General features: G+C 34.9%; 2 protein-coding genes across 7 annotated transcripts in view; both read left to right on the top strand.

Moving 5' to 3' along the window:
- The window catches only part of LOC117330799, a 99,687-nt gene extending 95,989 nt beyond the window's left edge, over nt 1–3,698 (top strand). For all 3 annotated transcript variants that reach the window (XM_033889292.1, XM_033889289.1, XM_033889291.1), the window contains one exon: nt 626–3,698. The gene's annotated coding sequence lies outside the window, so the exon portion shown is untranslated. The remainder of the gene's footprint in view (nt 1–625) is intronic.
- A 10,662-nt stretch (nt 3,699–14,360) lies between these two features.
- Nucleotides 14,361–19,018, top strand: part of LOC117330797 (protein bicaudal D-like) — a 31,679-nt gene continuing 27,021 nt past the window's right edge. For 3 of the 4 annotated variants that reach the window (XR_004533406.1, XM_033889288.1, XM_033889287.1), the window contains exon 1: nt 14,361–14,686. Coding sequence is in view for 3 of the 4 variants with exons in the window: in XM_033889288.1 (XP_033745179.1) it covers nt 14,471–14,686 (216 nt within the window). In the remaining variant the exon portion in view is untranslated. The remainder of the gene's footprint in view (nt 14,687–19,018) is intronic. The other variant, XM_033889286.1, reaches the window with a different exon arrangement.

Below are 19,018 nucleotides of genomic sequence, written 5' to 3'. Positions count from 1 at the left end.
TACTTTTGCGTTGGCGTCAACATTTTACTTTAAAGTTTAATATTTAGATCTTTTGCTCAAAAAGGATATGTGCAACTTATAAAACCAAACTTGGTATATAGTTAGATCACAAAGTGAACATCTCAATACAGCCAACATTTACACATCATCCAGAATTTATGGTCCAGTGACTTTGGAATTTAAGATGCAGGAAATCTGGAATTTTTGTTTTGTTTTGTTTCTCAAAATGTATCATATTATTCCATTGCAGTATCTCATCACACCCAATAGATCACTTTTTTTTTCTTTTTTTTTTTTCTTTTTGTTTTTTTGTTTTTTTTTGCTTTATTTTTTTTATTAAAAACGGACAGTATTGAGAAATTTATATAATATCTTAATTACTTCTGTGATTAATTTACAAATTAGTTTATATCCAAATCAAAATTAATTTTACAATGTGAAGGCTTTTCAAATTGGAGATCTCTGTAGTTTTCCAGTTTTGACCACTTTAAAATAAGTACGGTACATATATAAAAGAGGAAGTACAAATCTTAGTCATTTTCAAAGGCCTTTTGAATTCAGTGAATGATCCATACATACGACATGAAAATGATCATGTTTGTGATAATCTTAATTTAATTTTCAGAATCAGCACCTTTACCTCAGAAGTTTGTGAATAACTATGAGTCTTATACAACACCCTGGGAACCCCTGAGTATGAACGCCTTGATGGAATATAAAGAACGACTGGAAACTGAGGGGGAAGGAGATTTCAACATGGGTCGTGCCAAGGTGTGGAAAACAGAGTTAAAGGTCTCATAAATATCACCTATCAGTTTCCTGAAATAACATGTGACTGCCAAATTTGATTCATTGATGTCATCGACATGCAATGCTTTGTTAGGAAGTATTTTGTATTGTATGAAAGGACAATTAGTTCACTGGTGGTCGTGGAGTGTTAAAACCTTTGACTTGATTAAACTATAAGGAAGAAAAACATAATTACCATATTTGATGTAATAAACGCCCCTGCCCCAGATTTTTTCAACAAAAGAGGAAGTTTGCGCTTGTTGATACATACATTTATAAACTTTCCTTATCTCACAAATCTGCTAACATTATCTCCAGTCTTTAAACCTAAGGCTCTGGATTGTTTTGCTACATAAAAATAGGCCCTATATGAAAACAAATTATTATAACTTTCCACCCAGATTTCTCAAGGAAGTGTTTCCCTGTTCATGGTTTTGTTAAGCTTACTCCTGTTGTGTTTTTGTAAAAGCACAGTGGGCTTATTTGGTCAAATATGGTATTTAGCAACTGAAGATTCGCTCAATTAAATCAAAACATGATTTTCACAGGAGAAAGGTCAATTTGTCAATAAACTCAAATTATGTACTTTTTGTTTGTCATATGTTCGTGGATACAAAATATGTGATTATTTTGTTGCATTCCAAACATATTTTTATTAATTCAATTTACTTGTGCATGTGATCCAAGGGCCATGACTCCTTGCTGTACTTGTCATTCTACTCTGCAAAACAAAAATGATGAATTGTATCTGATTTAAATTGATGATAAAAAATGTCATGATATTTGAGTTTTGATGAATTTCTTCAAATTATAAATTCAATAGAAGCATTAACAAGAAATAATGATATATTTTAAACTTTTGAAAAATTTTGATATCTATTTAAACTATGTTGTGAGTATTAAAAATAGTGCTTTAAGAAATATAAAATGCAAATGAAGAACTATCTACAGTATATATTTTTAGTTTTAGCCAAAAAAAGAGATTCTTAATGAGTCATTTGTATATTGTATCTATATATTTGATTGATTGATGGGGCTTAACGTCCTTGTTCCAGTTGTAACCGAGACTAGGACACAATATCTATGTGTTGTTGGTGTGTGTACTTTTAAAGTGCTCTATTTTTCCTAATGCAATTTTCTCTTAAACCGAACAACTTATATAATGTGTTTGATACATTTAATTATATATATTATTTGATATACAGAAACCAAAGACCAAAAATCAATATGCATTACAATTTTGGTTGTGCTTCAATATATGTATTTGTAAGTATAAACTACATAAGAAACATTTATTGCCTTTGTAAGAGTTTAACCATCTCTGCATGTCCCCCTAGAAATTCACTTGGTTCTATGTTTAGCCATTTAGATAGTAAATGTTATTTGTATTTGCACAGTATCATAGTAATTTGAAATGATTATAGTCAAAATTGATGTCAGTTTTTTTTTTAGATTTTATTATTATTTTTTAATTGTTTGTTTGTTGAATTATTGTTGTTATGACGATTATCCTATTTATAAAAAAAATTGTTTTATAAATATTCATATACTTTAAATGTTTGTGATTTTATAGCATTTCTGTGATAATAGAATTTTGAGGTTACATTTCAATAAATGAAAACTGATTACAAGTATATGTTTTTTTTAATCAGATTTCGTCTGTTTCTTTAACATTTTAGAAAAAGGCCATGTCAGAAAATAATAATTATCATAAAGATGTTTAGAAATCTGATTTTATAAAATTCTACAAAGTAGTTGAAAAAGGCCGTATTAAGATTTTTGATTATATTATATGATCTCTATTAATTGACTTGTATTAGATATTTGTTGACAATAAAAAAAATAAACATTTTTGTGTTTTTATATTAAAAGGTATTCTATCCTCAAAATATTTTTGAATATTTCTTGCCTTTTCAATTAAGCTATTTTATTTCGGACATTTATGTGGTGAAATATTTTCAGTATCTTTATAGAAAAAAATTCAATGAATTGTATATTACCGGGTAGAAGTTTTTGGTAAACCTGTTTTGAAATTTGTTTTGATAGCTGCATGTACTTAGTTTAAACTTCATATACATTTTGTACATATATTCACATTTTGTGCTCTATTTTATAACTATCTTGTTTCAAGAAAAGTTAACTTGTTATTTTTATGTAAAATCGAATGTGAACAACTACAGCAACATTGAGTTACAATGTCTAGTACAGCCTCTTGTATTCTGACAAAACTGTTTATAAATTTATAATTTTAACGATGAAAATCAAAACAAGAAAATTAAGATATCAAAAGTTGAAAATTCAGAGGAAAAATTTAAAAGAATACATGACAGTTACACAAATTTCCTCATACATGTATTTAATTATGTATAGACTGTAAAATACATTTTTTTCATTTTATAAAATAAAGAAATTTTTATCTTCGTTAACCCATAAATATCACCTAGCCTCACCAATAGCATTAAGTACAGAAAATACATTCTTTAGATTTGTCATTAATATTAAAGAAAAAATAATTTGATGACTTATGGAATCATCATTATCGCCTATTTAATAATAACTTTGATGAATTATCATTATATCGTCTATTTTGTGTATATCATTGTAAATTTTAAAGTTGAAACGCACATCTATTTATCATCGATTCCGTCCATTCGACAAGTAAGAGATTACAATATGTCGCACGACTTCCAGAGTCGTGACCAAACTGATTATTTGGTGCTATGGGTATAACCATAGTATGATATACAAGATGTATATAGAATTGTTTGTAGTACAGAGAATGTACACACATGTAGTTGGGACAAAAATGTATAAATTATCTTTTCTGATGAAATTTATGTACTGATGAATTTCACTTTCATATTTTCAATTGAATATATGTATGAAATAAATTATTTTTACTGAAGATTTATCGTAATCAGTGTTACTCATTTCAACAGTACAATAAGAACAATAGTTTCTTTTCCTCACTTCAAAATTCACAGGATATATTTAACCTACCATCATGAGATGGTGGGCTGCTCAAATTGCCCTTGGTAGTCTGTCCGTCCCAAGCAACCCTTGTTATAGCTGTTTCTTGAGAAGTATTGAAAGGATCTTTCTCAAATTTGTGTGCTGGCACCTAGTTGTGTATGTTTAGTTTTGAGATTGAATGATAAACATCTAGGCTGCTTGGATTTTGATAGTGGAAGTTTGTGGTTACTTTATTCTCTCGAGAATACGGTATGGACTTTACTAAAATTTCAAATTTTTGTTTTCCATGATCCAGAGTTGTATACCTGTTCTATAATGGTATGGCTTCATTGGAAAAACAAAATGGCCGACAAGCAGCCATCTTGGATTTTGACATATACATATTTGTAAAGTTTGTTATTCTAATTTCCTAGAAAGCAGTACATGGCTCTTGCAGAGTTGTTCCCCTTGGTCCCCAGTTGATGAGAAAAAGTTCAAACTTAGGTATTGAACTTTGTTTATCATCAAACCAGATTCAAATTTTTGTGTTTACCAACTTAATTGGTATTGAGAGATATCTACACTACATGCTGCCATATCCAAACCTGGAATATACGTATATCTTTTGCATGGCCATCCGATCATGGCATCCCAACACACATTCTGAATTCTGACTGTTTACACTATAAGATAAACATTCATTTGCAAATGTATGCCACTTCTTCATGACATGGGACATGGGAGGCATTTACTGACTTTTAAAAATTCCCAAATAACATATTTTAATCAAGACCCTTCCATCTACCATGTCTGGGTCTAGAGAAAAAATTTGAATTTGCCTGTCAACTTCATCCCTTTCGGTCCTTTCCAACTTATTTCACAATTTTGGTTGAAAATTCCATTAAAGTTGGTTCAATGTCTTTGAGAAGTGGGAAATATGAATTGTTTACAAATAGACACAATAGATAAAGACTGACCAAAGTGATGGCAATAGGTAACTCGATAAAAAAACAAATTAAAAAATAATTTAACTCTCCTGACATCAATGATCAGTTCCTAGTACACATTTGTGCATTTCAAGAGCAAAACATCAACCTACCAGAGGGGTGAATTTATCTACATTGGTGTTGGCGTCCCACCACACCTTAAAGTTTTTGGAAAGCTTGTAAGTCGATCAAAAAGTATACACTCACAACCTTCTAATTTGGTTTATACATTCATTAGAGGTTCAGGAGTGACATTATCTGCAAAATCATGCAGAAAAAAATTGTATTTTTTTTCCGCATTTTACCATTTTGTGGATTTAATATTTTTGGCACCAAAACCCGCTTTAAAGATTTTGGGGTAAGTTTTTGGAAAGCTTGTAAGTCCACACCCTTCTTATTTGGTTTATACATCCATTAGAGGTCTAGGAGCAATATTATGTGATGTACAATTTCAAAATGACATGCTTATACAGACATAAAAAATTAGTGCATAGTGTGATCTGCTGCCGCCGGTGAGCTTTCACAATCATTGATTGCACTTGTGTTGTATGTCGCCAGAAAAGCTGACTTACAGCCCTGCTCCAAAATTTACAATATTTTGTCTGTACACATAAGAAAGCGGACACAGCATTAACTGTTATAACAATATGGATATAAACAAGAGGCCCAATGGGCCTGCATTGCTCACCTTATAACCAAAAGAAGGTTCTCCAGAGTTTTTGCACGTGTTGACTCCTGTAACACTGAGTATAGGTCAAGGTCACTTCTTTTCACAAACAAGGCCATTTGGTGAACCAGAAGAATACACATTTTTTTGGCTTCAATACCAGGTCCCTACAAGCTAATTAATTGTAGGCTTTTTAATCGGGATTGGTGTGCGCATTTTAAAAATTTGACACCTGTGAAGTTGAATAAGGGTCAAGGTTTGTTTTTTCCCACAATGTGTTGTGCTTCATTCCTGGAATATACACCGGTTAAATATCTTTATTCTTTGACTTTTGGTTGGGCAGATGAGCTAAAAGTTGCAGATGCAGGTGCTGAAAAGTTTGGATGAAACCTAGGAGTTGCACGGACAAAATTCAGTCTACAATTTGAGTAAAAGGGGCATAACTGGAAAGACTATAGATTATGATGTCTACAACCATGAAGTTTTGATAAAAACTTGGTGAGGGATCTAGACATGATCCCGTAATCAGACAGATGGAGGAACAGACAGCCTGATTCCATTATATACCCCCTAACTTCACTGCTGTGGGGAATATATTAAATATGAAATCAATTGTGACGACTAATTAGGGTCTTAACAGCAGATACTGCACATGTTCAGAAGTGGATCTACATTGTAAATTATATTGTAGTATATTATAGAAAGAGAAAAAAAATTAATCTTCTTGTATGATGTAGAGATATATCTCAACCCTACGGATAAGATGTATGAAGTTTAATTACTACTCAAGCATCATGCTCAACTAAGAAACTCAAGCCTTATCTGGGATCGAGATATCTCTTGTCAACATCACAAAGGAGAGATTCTTTACATGTATAATCAGTGTTTGCTTTGGTTGGAACGTCTATGGAATATCTACAATGTAGAGTAAGGCTACCTCCAGCTACAAATATAATCTATATACCGTTATAATCAGGCAACATACTCTTGTTTTAGAAATGAACAAAGGGCAATAACTCAGATATAATAATCTTCAAAAATGAACACAGTAGTAGCCAAATAAACTATTTTGTAATTGATAAACATCAAACAGGTAATATTGGGTATTTGTAAGTCGAAAAGTCTGACACTTTCTGTGGAAGCAAAGAGATTTTTTATCATGCTTCTGATAACATTGATTCAAGAGAAAAAATAATTATTCAGTGGTGGTGGTGAGGACCTAAATTTTGTTTTGATTTCATAAAGAAATCAACGATATTAAATACACAATGAATATGAATGTCTTTTTTTCACCTTTGTTGATGATGGAAAACTATAATTAAAATAAATCATAAATAAATGTAAATAAAATATTATAACACGCAGTATTTGTATTTTCTTTCGATATTTATAAGAAGAAAACATTTTTGTCATGTTCCTTCGAATGTTTCAATGAAAATTTAACCCCAATACGACATTCTCTTTTGATTCGGCGAGACCATGGGACATTAAAACTGACATGGTTCCATTGGTTTGTCTTAAAAACTTTTAAAACTTGGTTAGTCATCAACTGACCGATGTCCATAATGTCCAATCTTATAAAATGGAGGTTCGGTATTCCTCAACTGGCTGTTCTATAGCTATATATATATAGCCTTAGAAATCTTACTTATTCATTGTCATTTTATTTAAGTAGATGAACAGTGCCTTAGATGAACTCTACAAACACCATATCAAGCATGCTAGCATGCATTTACATTCTGAACAAGAAGGCTATGGATAGATATTAGAAATGTTGTATATAGAGTCATTGTCAAATTTTAACTTAATATTAATATTTAATTATTGTATCATCATACACTGTATGTGTTCAGAAAAAAAATTCCAGAATATTGCAAAATTTCATCAATTAAATAAAAGGGCTGTTTTCTGTTTAAAAAATAGTCTTAATTATTCTATAATATATAATGTTTCTAGATTTCATTTATACATTTTTATTGTTTAACTTTAACAAAGGATCTATTAAAATGCACAAATTATAACAACTTATCTACACTTTCTCCCTATAAACATTTACATATAGAAGACTAGTAATACAATTAAAACATGCATATTTCTATAATAATAAATATGTTTTTACTAACAAAATCAGTTGCTGGCTTTAATAAACATTTGCACATATCTTAAGGCCTCTGAATAATTTAGGTTCAAGGTAAGATGCAAGTTTTCAAGCAAAATTGTTTCCAAATTGAATTTAACATTAAGAGTTAAAATTTTGGATAAGAGTATCTTATTGATTAAAAGGTAACATTCTATAAAGTAGTGAACGACATCCACACAAGACTTACCGCAAGTAAATGCTGTATTATTTTCAAGTTTTGCCCTAAAAAATCATAATCAAGCTGGATTTATCTACTATTGCAATCCTTTACGATACATCTGTTATAAATTAAGTGGAATCTGTGTCGGCCATGTTCAATGGTTACTTTGTACAATGACCTCTTGTCATACACAATTAGCATGTATGAGTGATGAATAAAGTATGAAATCTGGAAAGTGTATCACATGAAATCACACGTGCCCGCATATAAAACGTAAATTAAAAAAAAAAATTTGTGATATGGCATGGGTCTGGGTACTGACTTTCCACAGTACCAAGGACCTTTCCATATCATATTCTTTTGTTTTTATTTTTGTTTTAATTAACATTACATATATAGAATGATTGGAAATTAAGCTTGCTTTCTTCAAGTAATCTATATAACTCCTTCGAATTTCTTATGACACATTTTTATTGGAAAGCAGCCGAAATCTTCATAATCATACCTAAAGGGTTATAGATATGCGAAAAAAAAAACTTAAACAAGTACACAATACCTGTATCGCTGACATGTTCTACAGTTTATGAAGAGAAGATTTATTCTTGCGACTTTAAAAGTTGATGTACAATAGGTAATTGGTGATGAAGATCGTATTGATGTCCAATATCACAACCCTGTGTCTCCTCATTGGTCAGAAAGGTATATTGACACTTGACTCTTGCGATATTTCAAAACAAAAACAAAACAAGAGATCCCAGAGGGATCTTGGCGCCCACCATTGAATGATCTTTATAGATTCCATGTCAGATTGATCTTTTCCCTACTTTTCCCTTCCTCTAAGACTTACTAATCTGTGTAAATTCAGAAACAGCCCTCTAGTACTTTTCAAACAAGGGGAACCTATATATAAAATTTAAGATTTAGCGATAATGGCTGTCTGTCGGCCATGTTGTTTTCGGATTGGTCCCAATATGCAAAACTAGGCACTGAGGGGAACTTACATATGAAGTTTGAGAAAGATCCCTTCAGTACTTTATCAGAAATAGCGATAACAAACTTCAATTGTCAAAATCCAAGATGGCTGCCTGTCGGCCATGTTGTTTTCCGATTGGTCTCAGAATGCAATATGCATAACTAGGCACCAAGGGGAACCTACATATGAAATTTCTGAAAGATCCCTTCATTAGTTTCTAAGAAATAGTGATAACAAACTTCAATTGTCAAAATCCAAGATGGCTGCCTGTCGGCCATGTTGTTTTCTAATTTGTCTCAAAATGCAATATGCATAACAAGGCACCAAGGGGAACCTGCATATGAAATTTCATAAAGATCCCTTCAGTGCTTTCTGAGAAATAGCGATAACAAACTTCAATTGTCAAAATCCAAGATGGCTGCCTGTCGGCCATGTTGTTTTCCGATCGGTCTCAAAATGCAAAATGCATAACTAGGCACCAAGGGGAACCTACATATGAAATTTGAGAAAGATCCCTTCAGTGCTTTCTGAGAAATAGTGATAACAAACTTCAATTGTCAAAATCCAAGATGGCTGCCTGTCGGCCATGTTGTTTTCAGATTGGTCTCAGAATGCAATATGCATAACTAGGCACCAAGGGGAACCTACATAACAAATATGAAAAAGATCCCTTTAGTACTTTCACAGAAATAGCGATAACAAACTTCAATTGTCAAAATCCAATATGGCTGCCTGTCGGCCATGTTGTTTTCAGATCGGTCTCAAAATGCAATATGCATAACTAGGCACTAAGGGGAACCTACATATGAAATTTGAGAAAGATCCCTTCAGTGCTTTCTGAGAAATAGCGATAACAAACTTCAATTGTCAAAATCCAAGATGGCTGCCTGTCGGCCATGTTGTTTTCCGATTGGTCTCAAAATGCAATATGCATAACAAGGCACCAAGGGGAACCTACATATGAAATTTGAGAAAGATCCCTTCAGTACTTTATCAGAAATAGCGATAACAAACTTCAATTGTCAAAATCCAAGATGGCTGCCTGTCGGCCATGTTGTTTTCAGATCGGTCTCAAAATGCAATATGCATAACTAGGCACCAAGGGGAACCTACACATGAAATTTGAGAAAGATCCCTTCAGTACTTTCTGAGAAATAGCAATAACAAACTTCAATTGTCAAAATCCAAGATGGCTGCCTGTCGGCCATGTTGTTTTCCGATTGGTCTCAAAATGCAATATGCATAACTAGGCACCAAGGGGAACCTGCATATGAAATTTGAGAAGGATCCCTTCAGTACTTTCTGAGGATTAGCGATAACAAGATTTGTTTACGGACGGACGGACGACGGACCACGGACGCAGGGCGATTTGAATAGCCCACCATCTGATGATGGTGGGCTAAAAACCCCAAAGAAAAGAAAAAGAAACAAAAAATTATGATATGCACAAAGTTGACAGTCCTTCAGTCCAGAATGCTACTATAATCCAATATGAAAGCCAAGGGCTTCTTGGTTACTGAGAAGTCGTTTAGAAACATCTGACCTAAGTGACCTTGAAAAGTTGTTCAAGGTCATTCATTTGAACAAACTTTGCAACCCTTCATCCCAGCATGCTACCAACCTATCAGTCACCCTTATTATTTGATCGGCATAATGTAACTTAGGACCACGAGGAACTTACCTGAAGATAATGCAAAAGGTGACAACCTTACTGTCCTTTATGAAACAGCAACAACAATTTTAACCCCCACCCCCTCGCAATTTCATAATCATTGACTGCCATAAAACTTTAATTTGTAGGTGTATTATGATAATATGCAGGTGCATGAAGTTCTAATTTGGGTATAGTAATTTTTTCTTCAGAGTTCTGGCCACTTAGCTTTAAGGATTTGATTGAAATATTGATATTGGAAAGCCCTGCGTTACTCCGGTTGGAAAAATGTTTACCGACAGTGTAGAATATCTGTTTACAACACATTGTTTCAGTCCTATGTATTTTTCGCCTTGTTCTGAAATTTTCAGAAGGTGTGTCGGAGCGAAAAGAATTTCCCCGCTGGAACTTGGAATTTTTAAGAGTTCATGGCTTAACTTGGAATTTTTTTTAGTGAAAAGCCAGGTTCGAATAACCTATCTATCGCCCGTGAAGCAAAAGATCGCCAACTATAGCTGCAATAACGTAGCTCTCTAGACTGGACGACGGACGGACAATTTCTGACAGATGGTCGTTGTCAGAGAGCAGTGTAGGCAGGATATGAATATTCGTTCTAATCACCAACAAGCAAGCAGAATGCTTTGGCAGACAGCGCACAGGGTGAAAATTAAAATTTTGTTGAAATTTTGTTAGGTGTGTCGGAGCGATAAGAATTTCCCCGCTGGAACTTCATGGCTTTTCACTAAAAAATTCCAAGTTAAGCCATGAACACTAAAAAATTGTTTTGACCGTAATTGGATGCTATACATTTCTGGACGTATATATATACGTGCAGATAACTGAAACTTAAATTTCATAGATGGCCTTTGTAAAAGAGATGTTGAGAAACGTCTTCCTCTGGTCAGATTTTCTATACAAAGGTATTTGGATGCGATAGTGATTTCCAATGCTGAATTCACCATATTGAATGTGGAAACGTCAGACTTACTAATACCATATACAGTGCACCCAGCTTTGGCCAAGATATATTTGTTTTAATTTTAACCAAGAACAAGATTAATGCATTGAAAGTTGAACTACATTTTGGGGTAGTGGTGTTTCTGACACATAGCTCATGGTTAGCCCGAGTTTCCTCTGGCCCTGACACCAGACATGGATCTTGATAAGTTATCTATATCGTCAAATGACTAACCTGTCCATGCCTTACAGCTCTCATCGGATAGAGACAAGGTCTAACTGGGCTTGTCCATTCCGACAGTTACTGTGCTTGACACCTTCAGCAGATTAGTCTGTCCCATATATGATTATGATGTTTAATCCAAATGTTACATCATACAAAAATAATTAATTTTTCTTTGTTTTCATGGTAAATATACTCAAATGTGATTGGTCGAAAAATTCTTTTCATTCTTCTATGAAAGAAATTCTGAGAATGGCGCGAAAAATGTGATGTCACAATACGACAATTGACGTTGCTTATTGATTTGAGAAAAAGAATCCCATTTAAAACCAGTAAAATTTTACGCGGATTCATACAGTTTGCAAACAAAATTTGTTTCATACCCCGATGAAACTAAAAAAAAATGACATCAATGCTGAAGTAAATTATTGTATTACAATCGCATGCTTAATTTGTAAAAAATATATCGTACCTTGGCCTTAGTATTTAAACTTTCTAGGAGTTGGCAGGTGATTTATGGATTGACCCGTGCAGTCCGAACTCTAGGTTCTAATCAATTTTACCAAACGTTACACATGGTATTTAAGCTAGAGTTAATACAAATGATTGACAGGTGGCATTTTAGTACTCAGATGGTCACATTTCAGCCAGGTGAGATATGGGATGTTGTTAGATGTTCATGTAACGTACTGAGAATGACCATCTAGATTTTAATTAGATTGACCATTTAAGTAACTCAATTAACATCAAAAGATAAATGTACATACATATTGTGTGTGGTTTAATCCGATAGCAATGAGAAAAAGGGAACTATACATATCACTATCAAAAGACAGAAGGCTGGTTTAGATGGAATCAAATAATTTGTGAATATGACATTTTACAAAGAGAAATAAGACGGCGAAGAAATCCAAAATTATGAAAAATGTAAAATTCCAAAAATGTTTGAATTATCACTAATTTCATAAAATTAACTATGAAACCTATATGTAATGATATTATCGATGAAATGTACAAGAAAAATGCATATCGTATACAAATACCATGTTTTTGCGGTAATAAGTGATTCTTCGGGTCAGAGACTTATGATACTAGTTAGTACATATATATATCTCTGTTCGGGTCGAATTAAGAATTTTCAGGACTTAATACTTGAAAAACTTTTGTCTATCTTGAGAGTAAAACTGCCTTATTAATGCAAAGATAATAACTTTTACTGCTTTAAAAATGCATTTTTTCCAGTAAGTTTAATTTTGACGACCTTAACTTTATTCAAACAAAGGATGCTCCTTTAACCTTTTGCGTCATTTGATTCACTGACCAGTACGTTTCAAATTTTACTTGTATGCATAAACATTGACTTATCCGGATCTGGTATTTCGCTAGTCCGAATGGCAGTATTTGAATTTCAAATATCTTTTTTCCGGATGCATCAAGAACACAGGGAGTAGGTCAAGGATATATAGTCGTGGGATGGGTCATATTCGGGAAAGGCCATTTTATTTTTATCTGACAAGTGACAAATATTTTTGTGTGACGTAGGTCCGCGCCTACCCCCTGTGCAACATGTTTGTTCGCCAAGGCTTCTGATTACGTTTCACTCCACAAGTGAAACGTAATCAGAAGCCTTGGCTAGCGAAGATACCTGTGTAATAACACACACGTCTACCTAATAATTATCTATCTATATATGGACCGTGGGTTGGAAATTCGCGCCAAGTCCCTGTGATTTAACGACGACAGAGACCACATTGTAGGTTAATATATATTGAGGTCTCTGATGACAATACGGCTTGCTTTTTGTCAATGCTAATCTCAATTAGTTGTATATTCATGTATATGGCTTGCTTTTGTTAATACTAATCTCAATTAGTTGTATATTCATGTATATGTGTATATGCATTGTATATCAAAAGTAAATAGTGTCCTGGTGAGGGACATACATAAAATTAAATTAAAATACAAACCAGATTTTCTGGTTTGTGTTTTTATTTAATCTTATATATACACATATAAATATATGCATGTTCAATTTACATGTATTTACCATATAGTTTACATAGACAGAGACCTTCATAACAATCATGGTATAGACTTAGCTCTCAGGTGTAAACGTAACCACTTGTTCCACACAGTGTGTGGTCGAGTGAAATAAAAGATACCTTAATTTTGTGATCCAGATACCTCGATAGTTATATAGGTCTGTGATAAATCATCAGTTATGATATTTTAAAAATTTCTTTATATATTTTTCAATTTGAAATCAGAATATATGAAATATACTGTAAAACAGATGTCAAATTTAATGAATGCACGCAATTTCTTAAGTTTACCAGAGACATATATAGATATAGATATATACATGTATATATATCTGTATATGGCTCTGATTTTACTAAAATATTAATGTTTTCATATAAGTCTCTGTACTAAGGAAATGATGAAAGGGGTTCGTGACTTGTACGACCTGTCGTAACCTACAGCCAAAATGCAATACTATAAATAAATGATTAATTCATTAGATCTTTTTAGAGTTTGTTACACAATTGTTGTAAAGGATGTTTGTCAATGTTTGTATTTCCATAGGCAGTGAACTACTGGTATGTACGTTTTTTGTACAAAGTATGTACTTGTAACTTTTTAAAAAAAACCAAGTGACGTACACATTACTGTATCCAAATTGAATGCTTTAACTTATCAATATCTCAAAACGTATTTAATCTTTAGTTTTTGAATACTAATGAATATATCTCTTCATGCTTTCTGACCATTCCTTCGTATTTTAGCCACAGGCCAAGGTGATCTCAACCAAAGCCGTCTGCTTCGTATGATGCGACGGTGTACAAAATCACGTGACCGCCGACATAGCTGCATAAATTAACATGGCTACCAGCACGGGAAGGGATCAGTTCCCTTAGACTTTCTTCCAATTTTCGTCCTTATGTAGAGTCTCAGTGAGCCCAGGAACCGAGATGTCGGACCACAGCTGTCAAGATCCGTCCATGGAGGATCTTCAACGAGAGATCGAACGTCTCCAGTTGGAATTATCCGAAACCACGACGGAAAAAGTCCAGGCCGCAGAATATGGTTTGGCTGTGTTAGAGGAAAAACAACGTCTTCAGCAGCAGGTTGAGGATGTCGAGGCTCACTGTGAAACTATCAAGCATGAACTTGAATGTGCCAAAGAGGTAAAATTGTTTACGACACTCCATAATTCTACCGATGGGCGGGGTGGGCATGTACCCGGCCCCATTCAATTAATTATTTTAGGGGTCGTCTCAAAAACGGAAAACATGACAGGTGCCCGAACGTGTGTACTACTGACTACCGTACACACGTGAAAGTTATTTGTGTATTTCAGTGGTAAATATTATGTTGTATGTTGATATATGATATATGACTTGAAACTGTAATTATCAAATTTGTACATGACCCCAACCCCAAGTGAAATTAATATTCTGTAAATTTATTTTCATACTGAATATATTTTTTTTTCAGTACAATGAGTACACGTGTGCATCTCATTTGTAAAAAAGAAAATTCAGTAAATATTTGTTTAGAAATGGCGATGGAATGATAATGGTAACAAAAAAAAGACAAAGCTTATGTAATATTGGTAGGCTTTTAATGTAAGAGATATTTGAATGCTTTATTGTTACAAAATCGGGACATTACCCCCCCCCCCCCCCCCCTACCACACCAACCTTCTTTCCTCTCACACACATACTTCTTCAGTTTATTTGTGTCATCACAGAACTTTCTCTAAACTGAACCCTGTCTGAACTTTTCATACAGCCCTTCCACCTGAGACTGATTCATCTCCTCCTTTTCCTACGAGACATGATATATCATACTGATTTACCTTGTTGCATTCATTCTTTAGGGGCCGCAGTGGCCGAGTGGTTAAGGTGTACCGACACTTTATCACTAGCCCTCCACCACTGGGTTGCGAGTTTGAAACCTACGTGGGGCAGTTGCCAGGTACTGACCGTAGGCTGGTGGTTTTTCTCCGGGTACTCCGGCTTTCCTCCACCTCCAAAACCTGGCACATCCTTAAATGACCCTGGCTGTTAATAGGACGTTAAACAAAAACAAACAAACAAAGCATTCATTCTGAGGAATATTTTCACAAAGGTTTTATTTCTTCCCTGCAAAATTCAAGAAATGGAATATATTTCCTTGAAAAATAAAAGAACTTTCTAGATTTTTCTTTATTTTGGAAAGATAACCCCCACTTTTTAGCTCGGTGAGAGAGAAATCATTAGTTTTTTCTGATGTAGAGCGAAAATTAAAACTCACAAGTATTGTTCAACGACTTTTGGTGTCAACGATAGGACACTTCAGTTTGTCAACAGTCTGCCTCTGTATATGTATATGTACATTTGTGTTATGATATACACTATAATGAAGTGATGATCATGAGAGTCCATGATATATGATCTTGACTTCCTGGCATGGGATACCAGTAGATCCCTTGGTGATTCAAGAGGCCAGTTCAGTACTGTCTAGTTCAGGACTCAGGGGGCATATCAAATCCTGCTCCAGGTTTTGATGTTGTGGCCATCTGGTAACATTACCAGTTCACTGAGGGCAGACTGCATGTAATATGACACTGGAATTGTATTAGATCCTGATGCTGGGGATGTTGGTACCATGGAGGATGAAGTAGCTAGCCGTTGTTTCATTAGCAGGAAAATCAAACCATCAATAATTCATGAGTGATGTTGAATAATGATAAATTCATTTTAAAAATATATACCTGGGTAGATCTATATGCATATTTAAGTTTAAACAAAGTCTATATATAATTATGAAACCACTATTTTAATGACTTGTCCAATTAATGGTTCTTAAAATATGTAACTATGCCGACTTGCACTGTAACTGGTATATGTATGTGTCATACAAGTACAATTTAGGTGCACATGTGTGTTTTTGTCCCCATTAAGAAGATGCTCCAACTATAGCTTTAACATTTTCTTGTTTTCGCATCATCAATCTATTTAACTGGAGTCTTGTATGTTATCTGTGGGACGACCAATTGAATTAAGTATCAGTCTTCTTGTCTGAAACTGTTGAGTAATTGGAAGAAAAACCAGTCGGATGAGTCTGTTCTTTATCCATTGCAGGTGAAGTTAAATTTGAATCCTGTGGGAAGATATCAATATATTTTTGTCCTCAGGAATGTTCAGTAAATTCATAAAAATGCTTGTCAATAAATTACTTTAGAACCTGCCCCTCCCTACAAATTATAGTGGAATGGTCATAATGAATGAGAAATACACAGGTGAATGTGTATACAAAGGGGTGAAAGGTCAGCCCTGATACACCTTATAAATTACTGTACTGTACTGTACTGTATGTACGTAGGTTCATTGGGATGGTTAATCTCAATCCTGAAGATATACCATATTTGACAAAAAAGATAATATTTTACTGTTTGAGTTCAAACATTAACTTCTAGGAATTCTATAATGATACACCAGGGAGTAGGTTCAAGGGTGGGGTTAGGGAGGGGGTAGGTTAGGGAAGGGGTAGGTTAGGGAGGGGGTAGGGATTAGGTTTGTTGGTGGGGTTAGGGAGGTAGGGGATGGGTAGTAAGTTTATGGGTGGGGTTAGGGAGATATGGGGGTGGGGAATAGGTTCATGGGTGGCCGGGTTAGGGAAGGGGTATACGTAGGGAGTAGGTTTGTTGGTGGAGTTAGGGAGGTAGGGGATGGGTAGTAAGTTTGTGGGCGGGGGTTAGGAGGGTGGGCATGGGTAGTAGGTTCGTGGGTGGGGTACACCGGTTAGGGAGAGGGGTGAGGAGTAGGTTTGTTGGTGGAGTAAGTGAGGTAGGGGATGGGGTGTAATTATACGTCTGTGGGCGGGGCTAGGAGGGTGGGCATGGGTAGTAGGTTCGTGGGTGGGGGCTAGGAGGGTGGGCATGGGTAGTAGGTTTGTGGGCGGGGGCTAGGAGGGTGGGCATGGGTAGTAGGTTCGTGGGTGGGGGCTAGGAGGGTGGGCATGGGTAGTAGGTTCGTGGGTGGGGTTAGGGAGAGGGGTGAGGAGTAGGTTTGTTGGTGGAGTAAATGAGGTAGGGGATGGGTAATAATTATAAGTCTGTGGGCGGGGCTAGGAGGGTGGGCATGGGTAGTAGGTTCGTGGGTGGAGTTAGGGAGAGGGGTGAGGAGTAGGTTTGTGGTTCGGGTTAGGGAGGTTGTGGGGTGGGGAATAGCCATAATAGGTTTGTTGGTGGGGTTAATGAGGGACAATGGTGGGAGTAGGTTCATTAGGATTGATATAACTGCGGTAGCTATAGGTAATTATGAAAACACAGTGATGTGAGGCATCATGTTTACCGAGATGTACAGAACAAATGTATTATCCAGATGTTAGATAAACATGACTGGGTATTGGGGAAGGTGTAGGGCTTCTACCTGGTAATCCATTGTTCTATTCCTGCAACCTGAAGGAGATAAAAATACTATTTTGATTGTTTCTTGTAAATGACAGATCATGTTCTATTTATAGCATCTATTCAATTCATTCAGGAAAAGTCCTAAAGTGGAATACAGTGACATTCTCTTATCAGAATTGGGAGAAGATTCACGATAAATCTTTAATCTATAATTCTGCAAGTAGGGTGCAAGTGTGATAGCCCTTCTTTATGTTATCTCTCTATTTTCTTCTGAAGCAATGTATATAATAAAGGAATGTATATATAGATTTGTGCAGTGTCACTTGACCAAGAAGTGTAAAGGAGTGGCCGGGTGGTATAGCGGTTCACACTTAACTTTCATCTAGGTGGCCGGGGTTTGATTTCCCAATTGGACATGAAAAGGTATGGGTCACCTGCAGCTGCCTGATCATGACCATGTGGGGTTTCCTGCAGGGATACACTGGTTTCCTTCCACACTAAGACCCTTAATGGGCCTTATATTTTATTCTCGCACTTCCATCCGGGCCAACAAGAGTGATTAATATAAGTTGATATATCTTGTTTTGCAATTGTTGTAAAATAGATAAAGTTTAATCATGACAAAATATATATCAAATTTTACGTTTTATTATTTCAAGAATATTTTAAGAATGAGGAAAAAATTAGATATTTGACCTGTAATGCTGAAGTAATCTGCATGTGTCTGTACCAAAATAGATAAGAGTGTAAAAACTGGTTTACGTTTATCAACTGTACATGTGCATGCCAAAACAGCTTTAGTCATCGAATCATTAATTTTTGGGTGAGAAGTATCAAATGGATGGTTGTGTCTGATATACGCTGTATGAAGACTTATTACTTTGACAGCTATATATAATTTTAAGGTGTCAGACCTCACTTAGCCCATGGGGGCCTAGGTCATGACCTCAGGAAGAAGAAGAGACTACCATGGAATTCCTGGGTCATTACTCAGACAGTTATGTACTGGTGTAGACAACTTTTGTAAATTATGTAAGTCCAGTGTCCAGTATATAGCCAGAGGATAGCCAGGTGAGATAGAGATATATATCATAGTGTGAACAAAATTTGCAGTGGACTC

This window comes from Pecten maximus, chromosome 7 (assembly GCF_902652985.1).
Source record: "Pecten maximus chromosome 7, xPecMax1.1, whole genome shotgun sequence".
NCBI lineage: Eukaryota > Metazoa > Mollusca > Bivalvia > Pectinida > Pectinidae > Pecten > Pecten maximus.
This window is presented reverse-complemented; position numbering and strand designations above follow the sequence as displayed.